The sequence below is a fragment of the Pan troglodytes genome, chromosome 6, assembly GCF_028858775.2.
Source record: "Pan troglodytes isolate AG18354 chromosome 6, NHGRI_mPanTro3-v2.0_pri, whole genome shotgun sequence".
NCBI classification, from domain to species: domain Eukaryota; kingdom Metazoa; phylum Chordata; class Mammalia; order Primates; family Hominidae; genus Pan; species Pan troglodytes.
The window spans coordinates 22,105,816-22,119,267 of record NC_072404.2 but is presented as its reverse complement, the minus strand read 5'-3'; the positions used below and the strand labels follow the sequence as shown (position 1 = coordinate 22,119,267).

The 13,452-nt window shown below is 36.9% G+C and overlaps 1 protein-coding gene across 6 annotated transcripts in view; it reads left to right on the top strand.

The window, feature by feature from the left end:
- Positions 1-13,452, top strand: part of CRPPA (CDP-L-ribitol pyrophosphorylase A) — a 379,242-nt gene that overhangs the window by 100,962 nt on the left and 264,828 nt on the right. For 5 of the 6 annotated variants that reach the window (XR_010158347.1, XM_003318327.5, XM_003318326.6 and 2 more), the window contains one exon: positions 11,806-11,910. The exons of the other annotated variant lie outside the window; for it this stretch is intronic. Coding sequence is in view for 4 of the 5 variants with exons in the window: in XM_003318327.5 (XP_003318375.1) it covers positions 11,806-11,910 (105 nt within the window). In the remaining variant the exon portion in view is untranslated. The remainder of the gene's footprint in view (positions 1-11,805; positions 11,911-13,452) is intronic. 6 annotated transcript variants of the gene reach the window in all.

Sequence of the window (13,452 nt, the reverse complement as noted above, 5' to 3'; positions counted from 1 at the left end):
TGTAGAATCCCTTCTCAGAAAAATAATTGCATTATATATACAATATTTTTTCAGAAGTTTTCCAGTCCCTCTGAGTCATATTCATTTACCTCATGTTAATAACCCTGCCATATTCTCATACATTGTTTATGCAAACATAAATTGAAACCACTTTTATAGAAGACAATTTGGAATATTTATCTAATTAGAATGCACATTATCTTGTTTCTGGGTAGAGATAGCAAACTGAGCAGTTACCTAATTTTGCTCATAACTCAAACTTCATTAAACCTACTAGAAAGGGATTAAAAATGACAAATCCTCAAAAGAATAGGAGAGGTGACAATGACAAATGAAGAATAGCTGGAAAACAAGTGAATTAGTACTAACAGATGCAGCTTGGAGAAGGCCAAATTACAAGCAAATGGTTGGGGCAAACTAGGAATTAAAACTGTTTGCTGTAGAATCCTCAAAGTCCAGGACCTAGCAGCACCAGGTACCTCTGGAACGGAATGAAGGGGGACAAAATAAGGAGGGTTGGCTGAAAACTGTTTAAGCAGTCTGATCTCTAAATCTCTTTTCCTAATCTATGACCACCCTAGCAGAGGCAGGTGGTGATGAAGTTCTCTGTCTATAGCGGGAGAACATAGGATGCTGTAGAAGGACTGAGTGTGTTGCCAGAAACAGTGACTAACAACCATATGCCTACTGACTGCCAAATAGGAAAGCCCATGGCTGCTTCTCCCACTCAGCCAGCTGCTATCTTCGTGGCTTGGCTTTTTTTTCCAGACTGGAGACTAGAAGAATTTTCTTTGGGCAGTCTGTCCAGTGTAGGAAGAAAGACCTAAAAATACTAACCTCAGAGGTACCCATAAACACCTTAACCCAATCACTCTACAGAAAGCTATTGGAGGATGTGTTCTAACCCTCCAAAATCAGAGTTGCAAAATGAGTCAATCAAGGAAGCAGACTGCACGGGATACAGAAGCTAGGGGATCCATGTTGGGAGAGAGATGAAGACTCTTTCCAAGACGGTGATGTAGGGAGTTCTTAGGATGATGGCTGAGTGACTGGCAGAGAAGACAACAAGTCTGTTGGAAAAGATCAGAGGACTTCAAGGGTGACCTTTTCAGGAATATAAAATTGGTGCAATACCTTGTGTCTGAACATCTTGAGAGTAGATTTAAATGAATAGCTAAGTGTTTGGCATTGAATGAGTCATAAGCATACAGAAAACCACATAAAACAAAAGATAAGCTATAATTCCAGGGAAACAGAGTTGTATAGGAAACGAATTTTAATAATATATGACTCAGCTATGAGTTGTGTTTACATAGCCACTGATTTAAACACTAAATACTGATTTAACCAAAATTATGATATTGAAAAGGTGGGGAATGGGAAGTGTTAGGGTATATTGAGATGAAGTTGGGAAGAAGGACAAAAGTCTTCTGTGAATGATAGCCAAGATGGAAAAGTCGAGAGACAGCATCACAAGAATGTAATTTAGAGATACAGAATGAAAGGTAAATTATTAGTCTCAATTCTTCAGTCCTCAGCAATAGTATTCTACTTTTGTGCCCTTGCAATGGCCTCCTGGTGAATTAAGTTTGTTTCCCTTCTCCTTGATTTTGTTGCCTGACTTGCTTTGGAAGTGAGATTTTTACCAGATGTGATTGATATAGGTGGAGGGCCAAATGTGTGCTTGTGCTGTTGGACTTGCCCTCTTTTCCTACTTTTATTGCCTTAAGGAAGGCATGCTCTGGTTGGTTGCTGCCCCTCCAGTCTGAGCTGCAGAGTAAACCCAAGGAGCAGAGCTCTCACAGCCCTGTAGCTTGGAGCAGAGTTACCTCAGCCATGTTACAACTGTGTGAGTGAGAAGTGAAAGTTTATTGCTACATGCCACTGAGGTTTTTTTGTACATATTTTTTACTCAGCAAAAATTGACTGTTACATTTGGAGAAAAATATAAGAATAGTTAAATATGAACAATGATTGCCTACAGGGAGGACAAAGTGGAGTGAAGGGAGTGGGTTGGACTTTTTTTCATAACTGACCTTGTAGAGATATTTGGGTCTTTAAACCATGTGCATGTGTGACTGATAAAAGCATAAGCTAAAAGTTAAGATAGTAAAACAGATTACGTGATTTTGAGATTAGGGTTTGTAAAGAAGATCTAATGGATGGACAAGAGAGTTGGGGTGCTACTAATAAAATTATTCATGCCATTAACCATAGTCTCCTTGTTGATAAGAGTAGTCTAAGAAAATAGGTTTTCTAACCAAGAGCAATTGGAGGTTTCACGGGGTTGGATGCCTCCGTGAGGTAAAAGGGCTAGGTTAGGAGAAAGTAAGAGAGATGACGGATGGAGCTTCCAGTTAGAGACTGTGTTGGCAATGAAAATTCCAGAGGAGCCATGAGAGAAGTAAAGCCAAGTTTCCAGGTTGATTACAGAAACCAGTTGTTCAAGTGAAGACAAGGGTCATCTCACAATTGTTAGAATGATTATTATCAAAAAGACTAGAGAAATAACAAGTGTTGGTGAGGGTGTGGACAAAAGAGAACATTGATACTCTGTTGGTGGGGATATAAATTGGTATAGCCATTAAAGCAAGCAATGCAGAGGTTCCTCAAACAATTGAAAATAGAACTAGCATATAATCTAGCAATTTCACTTCTGGATGTGTCCCAAGGAAATGAAATAAGCACCTCACTCCCATATTCATTGAAACATCATTGATGCATTGTTCACAGTAGTTAAGATATGGAAAAAACCCTGTGTCCATTGATGAATAGATAGAATGTGATCACATGTGCGCCCACTGGAATGTTACTTAGCCACAAAAGAAATAAATCTCACTATTTTTAACAACATGAATGAATCTGCTCTTTTTCTAAATGCACATTAGGTATAAGAAAAAGCAGAAGGAGAAGATGATGCATATTGTCAGAGCAACCCTCAATCTCCCTGCAGAGAAAGTAGAATGCCTCTACACAACCATCAGATGTTACTGATTAGCATCTGGTAACATTTAAACCTCAATTTTTAGGGTTAACAATTTACATTTATAACCAATGATTATTTAGATTTTATCAAGAACTTGTCATAAGCTAGACACTATACCAGGTACATCAGATGTGCTGTTATGTTTGTTTTTTTATAATAACTTTTATCTCCCATTCCCCAATGTGGAAGAAGCTGAGAGGCAGATTGAATAGCTTGTCCAGAGTCTGACAACTTGTTACATGGCAACACCGTGGTTGGAACCCAAGTCTGTTTGACTTCTGTGTCCATGCTCTTAACCAATTGGTAATGGTGCCTCATATTCATGAGAATGCATGTACACTTTTATGAAGCAAATCCTATTCAAGGACATATTATGAGTTGTAATGTACAGTTTATACATTGCTTTAAATTACTATTAGAAAAAACTAAGCTGATTGGCATGTAAGAAAACAAATACCCTGTGTTTATCACGATGGTAGCCAGATCTAAAATTTTATAATATAGCAATAATACATAGGTATTATTTTTACAATCGGGTGTTTAGATTTTTAAATAACTTAATATTCTTCTATTAGAGATGGTGTCTCACTCTGCATTGCCCAGGTTGGAATGCAGAGGTGTGATTGTGGTTCACTGCAGCCTCGAACTCTCAGGCTCAAGTGATTCTCCTGGCTCAGCCTTCTGAGTAGCTTGGACTACAGGAACGCACCCCAACACATGACTAATATTTTATCTTTTTTGTAGAGAGTCGCTTTGTTGCCCAGGCTGGTCTTGAACTCCTGGCCTCAAGCGATGTTCCCACCTTGGCCTCTCAAAGTACTGAGATTACGGGCATGAAACACCACATCTGGCCAGTTGTTTAAATTTTAAATGATCTGTAACTTAAATACCACCAGAACATGAGACTGATTAAATCTATATGTTCAGGAACAAAACCATATACATGTTCAGGAACAAAACCATAACTCTTACTTATAAGCATGTTTTTCAGGAATATAACATGTTTTACTACATAGGACATATAATTTAAACATTACATAACATGACAATAAACTTTTTTGGGCAAGAAGTAATAAAAGAATAGTGTGTACATGGCAAAGGGTACAAAAATAAAGTCTTCATGCCAGCCCTGTCCTCTTCTGTCTCCCAGAGATAACTCATTTCTTCTGAGACCTTCCAGAGAGATTTTGTTGATTCTTAACCCCTCCTACCTGGCTTGTTATTCTGCCATGTGCACAGCTATTATCTTGAGGTTTTTCTTCACCACTGTCCTAGCAACTCCCTTTGTTCCTCTTCTGTATAGGATATCTGTATCCTGTGTCATTTTCTCATTTTATCTCTCTCAATTTTATAGATTACCATGTCCTACTATAGTTTCCTGAAAAAGAGTGCATGGGGAACTTCTGATTTCCTGCATGGCATATAGGGAGCTTAGGAGTCGTTACTCCATCCTAACAAGTAAAATATTGAACAATTGAAAAATAAACTTTTCATATCTTTCAGAGGGGTGAGGTCACAGGGCAAATTGCTGTCCTCAAAACTGGAGAGACAGACAGGTGACTACAGAAAATCACAATTTACCAGAGCAGAAATCTCCTTGGGAAATAGTGACAGGGTAGGAAAACCTAAATTATAATTGAAGAATTGCTAGAGACTCAGTATAGACAAGTGTGAGTTAGCTTCAGGAGGACCCAGTCAAAGGGGAGCCCCCATAGTCTTATGAGTTTTACTTCCAGGAGCTTGACCAGGTTCTTAAAATGGGTACTGGAGAAAAATCCTATTGTGCTTCCTATGGAGGAAGGGAAACAACCATTTTGAAAAATGCTAGAGCATTCTGCTCTTAACGAGGAGGCCCACCCTCAAAAATTGTCTTATAAGGGCCTAAACTATTGTCCTTACCCAACTCCATCCTTTCCCACTCAACTCCATACCACTCTAGTCATCCTCTGGGGAGAGGCAGAGAACTGAGAAAGTGAAAGTACAAGTCCGATTTACCTTGGTTTCTTTTACCCAGTAATCATGTCCAGCTAGCAAGGAAAATTTACGAAGTGTAAGAAATAGTGAGCATAAGAACCAGACCCAGATATGGCAACATTGAAATTACCCAACTGGGAATTTAAAACAACTATGATTAATATGACAAGGACTGTCATGGTTAAAGTAGATAGCAACAAGAACAACAGATGTAGGCAGTGTAAGCAGAGAGATGGAAATGGAAAGAACCAAAAAGAAATGCTGGAGATCAGAAACACTGTCATAAAAATGAAGAATCCCTTTGATGCCTTATCAGTAGACTAGACATGAATGAGGAAAGACTATCTCAGCTTGAGTATATATCTTCATAGAAATTTGCAAAACTGAAAAGCAAGGAGAAAAAGATGGAAAAAATAACAGAATATCCAAGAATCATGGGCAACTGTAAAACACATAACATACATATAATGAGCATACCAGAAGAAGAAAGGAATGGAAGCAATATTTAAAGTAACAATGACTGGAAATTTCTCCAAATCAATGTTAGAAACCAACCAAAGATCCAGGAAGCTTCAGGAATACCAGACTGTATAAATTCCAAATAAACTACAGCTAGGCATATTATACTCAAACTACACGAAAGCAAAAGACAAGAAAAATATACTGAAAAGATAAACACCTTACCCATAGAATTACATCTCACTTCTCTTCAGTAGCCATGCAGGCAGGAAGAAAATAAAATATTTAAAGAATGTTTGCATGAAGAAACCTACCACCCTAGAATTCTGTTCACAGCAAAATTATTTTTCAAAAGTAAAGAAGGAATGGACTTTAGCAGACAAACAAAAATGGAAATTTTTTGCCAGTAGACCTGCCTTGTAAAAAAGTGTTCAAAATCTTCTCCAGAAATTTATATAGGTCAGAAACATGGATCTACATAAAGGAAAAACTTCAGTTGAGGAGGCAGTGAAGGTAAAATTTATTTTTCTGAATCTTAACAGGTAAGTTTGTTCAAAACAATAATAGCAACAATGTATCTGATTGTGTGCTTACATAGTGAAATGAATGACAATGACCTAAGGGATGGGAGGGAGTAATTAGGATTATTTTATAAGACACTTGCCCTATTCACCAAGTGGCACACCATTATTGGAAAGTGGTCACAGATTAGTTGTAAAAGTATATTGCAAAATCTAGGACATTTACTAAAGGGGCATTACATAATGATAGAAGGGTCAATCTTCCAAGGATATAAAACAGTGCTTAATGTGTACACATCTAACAACAGACCATCCTTATATGTGAGGCAAAAACTAATAGAATTGCAAGAAGAGATAGGTAAATCCATTATTACACTTGGAGACTTCAACACCCCTCTGTCAGAAATGGGCAGATCCACAGGCAGAAACTTGGTTAAAAACATACTTGACCCCAGTGACACTATAAATCAACTGAGTAAAATTGACATCTAGTTACTTCATTCACAAACAGCAGATTACACATTATTCTCATGCTCATATGGAACATTCAACAAGATAGACCACTTTCTGGGCCATAAAACACACCTTAACAAAGTTAAAAGAACAGAAATAACACAAGGCCTACTCTCAGACTTCAATGAAATTAAACTAGAAATCAATAACAAAGGTACCTGGAAAATCCAAAAATACTTGGAGACTAAACAACATACTCTTAAATAACACATGTAAAAAAGAAATCTCAGAACTATATTTTGAACGAAATAAAATGGAACGCACCAAAATTTTGGAATGCAGCAGGGACAGTGCTTACAGGAAAAACGATAGCATTGAATGCATATGTTAAAAAAGAAAGACCTAAAATGAATCATGTAGGCTTCCATTTTAGGAAACTATAAAAAGAAGAGCAGATTAAGCAGAAGAAAGCAAATAAAAATTGGAGCAGAAATAGATGAAATTGATAATAGGAAGTCAGTAGAGAAAAATCTACCAGACCAAAATCTGGTTCTTTGGCAAGATAAAATAAATCAGCCAAGCTAAGAAAGAATATACAAATTAATACAGAAATGAAAGCACGGACATTATTATAGATCCCATGAACATTAAAAGGATAATAAAGGAGTATAATGAGCAACTCTGTGCCTAAAAACTTAGTAACTTAGGTGAAATGGACCAGTTCATTGAGAGACACAATAGCCCAAAATCATACAGGAAGAACTAGGAAATCTTAATAAGGCAACATCTGTTAAACAAATTGAGTCAATAATTAACAACCTAATATATGAAGTACTAGACTTAGATGGGTTCACTGGTAATTTCTACCAAACTTTTAAGGAAGAAATTATACTAACTCTTTACAGTTTCTCCAGAAGATAGAAGCAAAGGGAATACTTCCTTAACTCATTCTGTGATGCCAGAATTACCCTAATTCAATAAACCATACAAAAAAGATGTTACAAGGAAACTATGATCAATCTCTCTCATCATTGTAGAGGTGTCATGGTCCTTATCAAAATATCACCAAGCTGAATTCAACAATGTACAAAAGCAAAACCCCACAACTGACTGGGATTTATCTCAGATACACAAGACTGGTTCAACTTTCAAAATCTAATGTATTTCATCACATCAATAGGCAGAAAGAGAAAAATCATATGATCATATTAATGGTTAGAGAAAAAGCATTTGACAAAATACAACACTCATTTATGATACATTTCAGAAAACGAGAAATAGGGATCTTTCTTGATTTAAAAAAATATCCACAGAACACCTGCAGCTAACATTATTAATGGTGAGAAAATCAAGAGCTTTCCTGGTAAGGTCAAGAACAAGGCAAGGATGTGCCTTCTCAGTGCTCTTTTTCAATATTGGCCTGGAATTTCCAGCTAATAAGAGAAGGAAATGAACTAAGTATTGTGATTGGGAAGGAAGAAATAATTTTTCACAGATGACATGATTGTCTGTGTGGGAAATCTGAAAGCATTGACAGAAGTTATGGAATTAAGGGACAGTAATAGAAAAGTTGCAGGCTATGAGGGAATAAAAGCCCACTGCTTTCATTTGTACCAGCATGAACATGTGTAATTTGAAAATAGAAATATATTACTCTTTACGCTAGCAACCCCCAAAATGATACTTGGGCATAAATCTAACAAAATATACAAAACCTATTTTGAGGAAAACTGCAAAACTCTGAAAGACTTCAAAGAACTACATAAATGGAGAGGTGTCCCATGTTTGTGGATAAGAAGACTCAAAGTTGTCAAGATGTAATTTCTCCCCAACGTGATCTACAAATTTGATGCAATCCCAATCAAAATTTCAGCAAGTTATTTTGGAGTATTGACAAACTTATTCTAAAGTTTATCTGAAGAGGCACAAGACCTAGAATAGCTAACACAATATTGAAAGCAAAGAATAAAGTTGGAGGACTGACACTACCTGACTTTAAGAGTTACTATAAAGTTGCAGGAATTGTGGCTGTGTGGTGCTGGCTTAAAGAATAGATAAATGGATCTATGGAATGAAATAAAGACCCCAGAAACAGAATCACATAAATGTAATCAATTGGTCTTTGGCAGAAAAGCAAAGGCAATATACAATATAGCAAAGATTTGCTGTCTTTTCAACCAAATGTTGTTGGAACAACTAGACAACCACATGCCAAAAATAAATCTAGGCACACACTTTCAACCTGTCACAACCATTAACTCAAAATGGATCAGACCTAAATGTAAAACTTAAAATGCAAATGCAAAGTGACAGTCACTTTAGAAGACAGTTTGGCAGCATCTTACAAAACATACTGTTACCGTAAGACCCAAATGAGTTATGTCCACATTAAAACCCTGCACGTGAATGTTTATAGCAGCTTTAGTCATAATTGCCAAAACTGGAACCAACATAAATAGCTTAGATGAGGGGATAAACAAACTGTGGTACATCAAGATGATGAAATATTATTCACTCCTGAAAAGAAATTAGCTATAAAGTCACCAAAAGGGAAATTAAATGCATATTTTGCTGTGAAAGAATACAATGTAAAACAGCTAAATCTTCTATGCTTACAGCTATTTATTTCTGGAAAAGACAAATTATGGAGGCATTAAAAGGATGAGTGGTTGCAAGGGTTTGTGGGGGCCAGAGGTATGTATAGATAGTACACGGATAAATTTCACTGTCGTGTGAAACTACTCTGTACAATAACTACAGTGATGGATGTATATCATTGTACATTTGTGAAAACTCATAGAATGTATAATACAATGCATGGGTCGTAATTAAACTATGGGCTTTGAATGATAATAATGTGTCAATGTAGGTTTATTGATGCTAATACACATACCACTATGTTTACAAGGTTTCAGTAGTAGGAGAGGTCGTGTGTATGTGGGAGCTTGAGGGTATATGGAAATCTTTACCTTTTGCTCCATTTTGCTATGAACCTAATATTTAAAGTCTTAAAAAGTGTAGGAAAGAAAACAGTGCATGGATAATAAAATTCTTTTGATACTTTGAAATTGAGGAAAAGTTCATATTCTGCCCTCAAACTTGATAGCTCTCCTGGGAGTAGAATTCTGTGTTTAAAATCATTACCCCAAGAATTGTGATTAATTTGCTTATTTGTTCTAAGTTGTATTGTTTCTATGAAGTCCCAACTCATTTGGATTACAGCTTGTTTGTAAGATAGTTTTCGTTAAGTGGGCTTGGCATACTTTTACCCGTTAGCTTCCATACTCTACAATTTCTCTTAATCTGGAAATTCAATGTTGTTCATGTTTGGAATATCTTGAATTATTTAGTTGTTTTCATCTACCTTTTTCTGTTTTTCCTAAAATTTCAATATTTTTATTTGGATATTTGACTTTGTCAATGAGTCATACGACTCTTTCCTTTTCTGCCTTTTTAAATATTACCCCGTCACCTGATTTCAAATTCTTTATCTTCCTAGATCTATTAATAGTTTTTAAAATATTGCAGTTTCGATTTTCTCAAGTGCTTTATTTTTGCCATTTTGATCTTTCACATTACAATCTTTCCTTGGGTGACAGTTAAATATGGGTTTTCTGCTCATGTTTAGCTGGGGACTGGTTAGACTTGGTGAGTTTTCTACTTGGGGCGTGTTGACTGTGTGTTTCTCTATAACATAACTGGGCTGGACCTTGCTTTTTGGGGGATCTCTGATAAGTGACCCTAGGGCTTTTGCCTTGGCAGAAGGCTGTTAGACACTATTTTCGGGGGGTCAAGTCTGGGGAGGCAGATGGTTTTCAGTGTCTGTCTGTTTGCGTCTGTGTTTCTCATGTGATCAATGATATCATTATAACTATAATCCCCCCATGGTGAATCACAAGTGTCAAAACATTTTGTGCAATACCCTCTCTCGTTCGTTAACTTTCTTGTCTAAAATCATCTTGCTACTTGCTTTGTATTTGTTCCACCTCTTCTTGGTTCTTTTTCTCACTTTTCTGTTGGCCTTTGGATTAATTTACTATGTTTTATGATTTCATTTTATCACCACTATTGATTTTTTAAACTTAATTTTATTTAGCGATTGACTTGAATTTAGAATATACATCTAATGAGAATCTCCTTCAAATAATATTAATTATGGGCACCCAATAGGAGATGACAAGAGAGGAGACTGCACATGTTTATGAACTCCTTTTGTGACTGTGGGTCCCAGAGGTTTTATATGCTTTCAGTAGCTTCCATGTAAGGATAATAAAATAGCTTTGGCAAGGGGTGCTTGATGCCATATTCATATTTGTTGCCTTGTGCAATCCTTACATGGATATGCTTTGTAAAATAAGTCTCAGCTGGGCATGGTGGCTCCAGTCTGGGAGACAGAGCAAGAACTCTGTCTCAAAAAAAAAAAGAAGAAAAAAAATTAGTCTACCAAATGTCTCAAACCTCCGTAACTTTGCAAAGCACCTTTTGATTTAAACATAATCCTCCTTGTTCAATTTTATTCTGCTGTTGGAGATCAAGCCTTTTCCTCTGATAGGGCTTCCTGATGCCGTCACATAGAATTAACTGTTTTATCCACTGAGCTACCTCTAGACATTCTTCTAGTGCTGCATCTATCAGGTTCTGTTACAAACTGCTTGTTAGATGCCAGCCTCCCCTTCTAGACCTGAGTTCCGTGAGGGCATAATACATGTGTCATTTACCTTTATATATCTGGTACTTAAAATAGAACTTGGAGACAGGATAGGTACCCTGAGTATTGTTCAGCTGAATTGTATTATTACTTGGTTATTTTAGTGGCTCTGCTTAAAATGCCAAAAAATGTTTTATTTTTACTGAATTTATGAGATATGTTTACAGTTTTTCTCACAATGAAAGACTAAATGTTCCATGTTTATAAACAAAATGTAAATAATTAAAAGATATATTGATATTTTAATTATTAAAACAAGAGAACTATGACCTGCAAATGTCCTGCTATAAATTCAAGATATGAGATTTAGATTTTGTAGATATATATTTATCAACAGTTATGATATGATAATCCTCAGCCATACCTTCAGGCATTTTATAAACATGTTTGGAAAGGTAACTTATAAGCAAAGGAAACAAAGTATTACATTTATTTTATGCCTAGAACTACTGAGGAATCTCAAAACTCATATGATTGCACTATTCCTATTCACTATTTGTTTTGCTTCACATGATGATTGCAGTATTCCTATTCACTGTTTTGCTTTTAGCTAATGGGGATGTTATAACTCAGTCAGTAGCTGATTAAATAGTTTGAGCCCTCTAGACCCTTCCTTTGTTTGCAGTTGATTATGAAATAAAAGGCTTGGTTTTACTTAAAATCGCATTTTAGCTTAATTGTTGTTGTTGTTGTTTCCACACCAGTGTAGTGACTATGACTTGGAATTTGGAACTGAGTGTTTGCAATTGGCCCTAAAATACTGTTGCACTAAAGCCAAACTTGTAGAAGGATCAACTGACCTCTGGAAGGTAAGAGGGATGATACCTTGCTTGGGTTCTTTTCTGTGCTTTCATGTGTTTGCGTGGGTGTACATTTAAAACCAGTAGTGCATTGAGTGGGAGTTAAGGGAGTCTCACGGGTTTACTGAACCATCAATGTGTAGTATCCCTTCTATTGCTTGGCTTCAAGAAAATTCACTTTGAGATAATTTACTCAGACACATCTCATTTTAACCTGTGAGATTGGTTTATTCACTTTTTTCTTTTTCTTCCTCTCTGTAGATAGCTTTATTAGTCTGTTCTCACACTAATATAAAGAAATACCTGAGACTGGGTAATTTATAAAGGAAAGAGGTTTAATTGGCTCATGGTTCTGCAGGCTGCATAGGAAGCATAGTGGCTTCTGCTTCTGGGGAGGCCTCAGGAGGCTTCCAATTATAGCAGAAAGCAAAGGAGGAGTGAGACACTTCGAGACCTCACTCACTTGGAGAACAGCTCCAAGGCGGAAATCTGCCCCCATGATCCAGTCACCTCCCACCAGGTCTCACCTCCATGGTTAGAGCTTACAATTCCCCACGAGATTTGGGCAGGGACACAGATCCAAACCATATCAATAGCCTTTTTTTTTTCTTCTTCACTCAGTTGGATTAAAGCTACAACTTTGCCTGCAGTATCAACATTTCCTTTCAGGCCCTGGGTGGTTGCTCCAACTTAACTGGGTTAAAAGGATATCTGCAACAGTTCCAACCCAGTGGGGGTGGTACCTGGATCCACTTTCTGTCCCACTGTGAGGAATTAGACTGTTTCCTGTGGCAGGGCCCAGCTCTTTTAATGGCTAACTTGCTGCTTCTTTTTTTTTTTTTTTTGACAGAGTTTCACTCTTCTGGCCCAGGCTGGAGGGCAATGGTGCAGTCTCATTGTAACCTCCACCTCCAAATTGCAAGCAATTCTCCTGTCCCAGCCTCCCAAGTAGCTGGGATCACAGGTGCCTACCACCACCTGGCTAATTTTTGTATTTTTAGTAGAGACGGGGTTTCACCATGTTGGCCAGCCTAGTCTTCAACTCCTGACCTCAGACTATCTGCCTGCCTCAGCCTCCCAAAGTACTGGGATTACAGGTGTGAGCCACCACGCCCGGCCTAACCTCTTTTGGAGGGAATAGAATACTTATTGCAAACAAGATAATGGCACTATCATACTGCAGCTTCTTATCAAGGCCAGGGATGGTTTAGAGTGTGATTCTTTGTTTCAGTAGTTGAATTGAACAGGACATTTGGAAATAGGAGTCTGGAAATCAGAAATAAGTACATTTGGAAATAAGATTATTTCATAATCTTGAAATACATATTGCTGCTTTTGAAATATTGCTTGCAGTCTTTGGAAATCTTTATGAAACATCCATCACAACCTGATTAGTAAAGATTCATTCTAATTGAGTCTATAAGCATATTTCCTTACTGATTTTTAAAACAGAAAGCCCTATAAGTTGACCAGTTATTTTGCACAGTAACCTGATCAGCCTCACTGCATGCTAAGATTGTCTCAGGGTAATCTTAAATACTTAAAATGTTG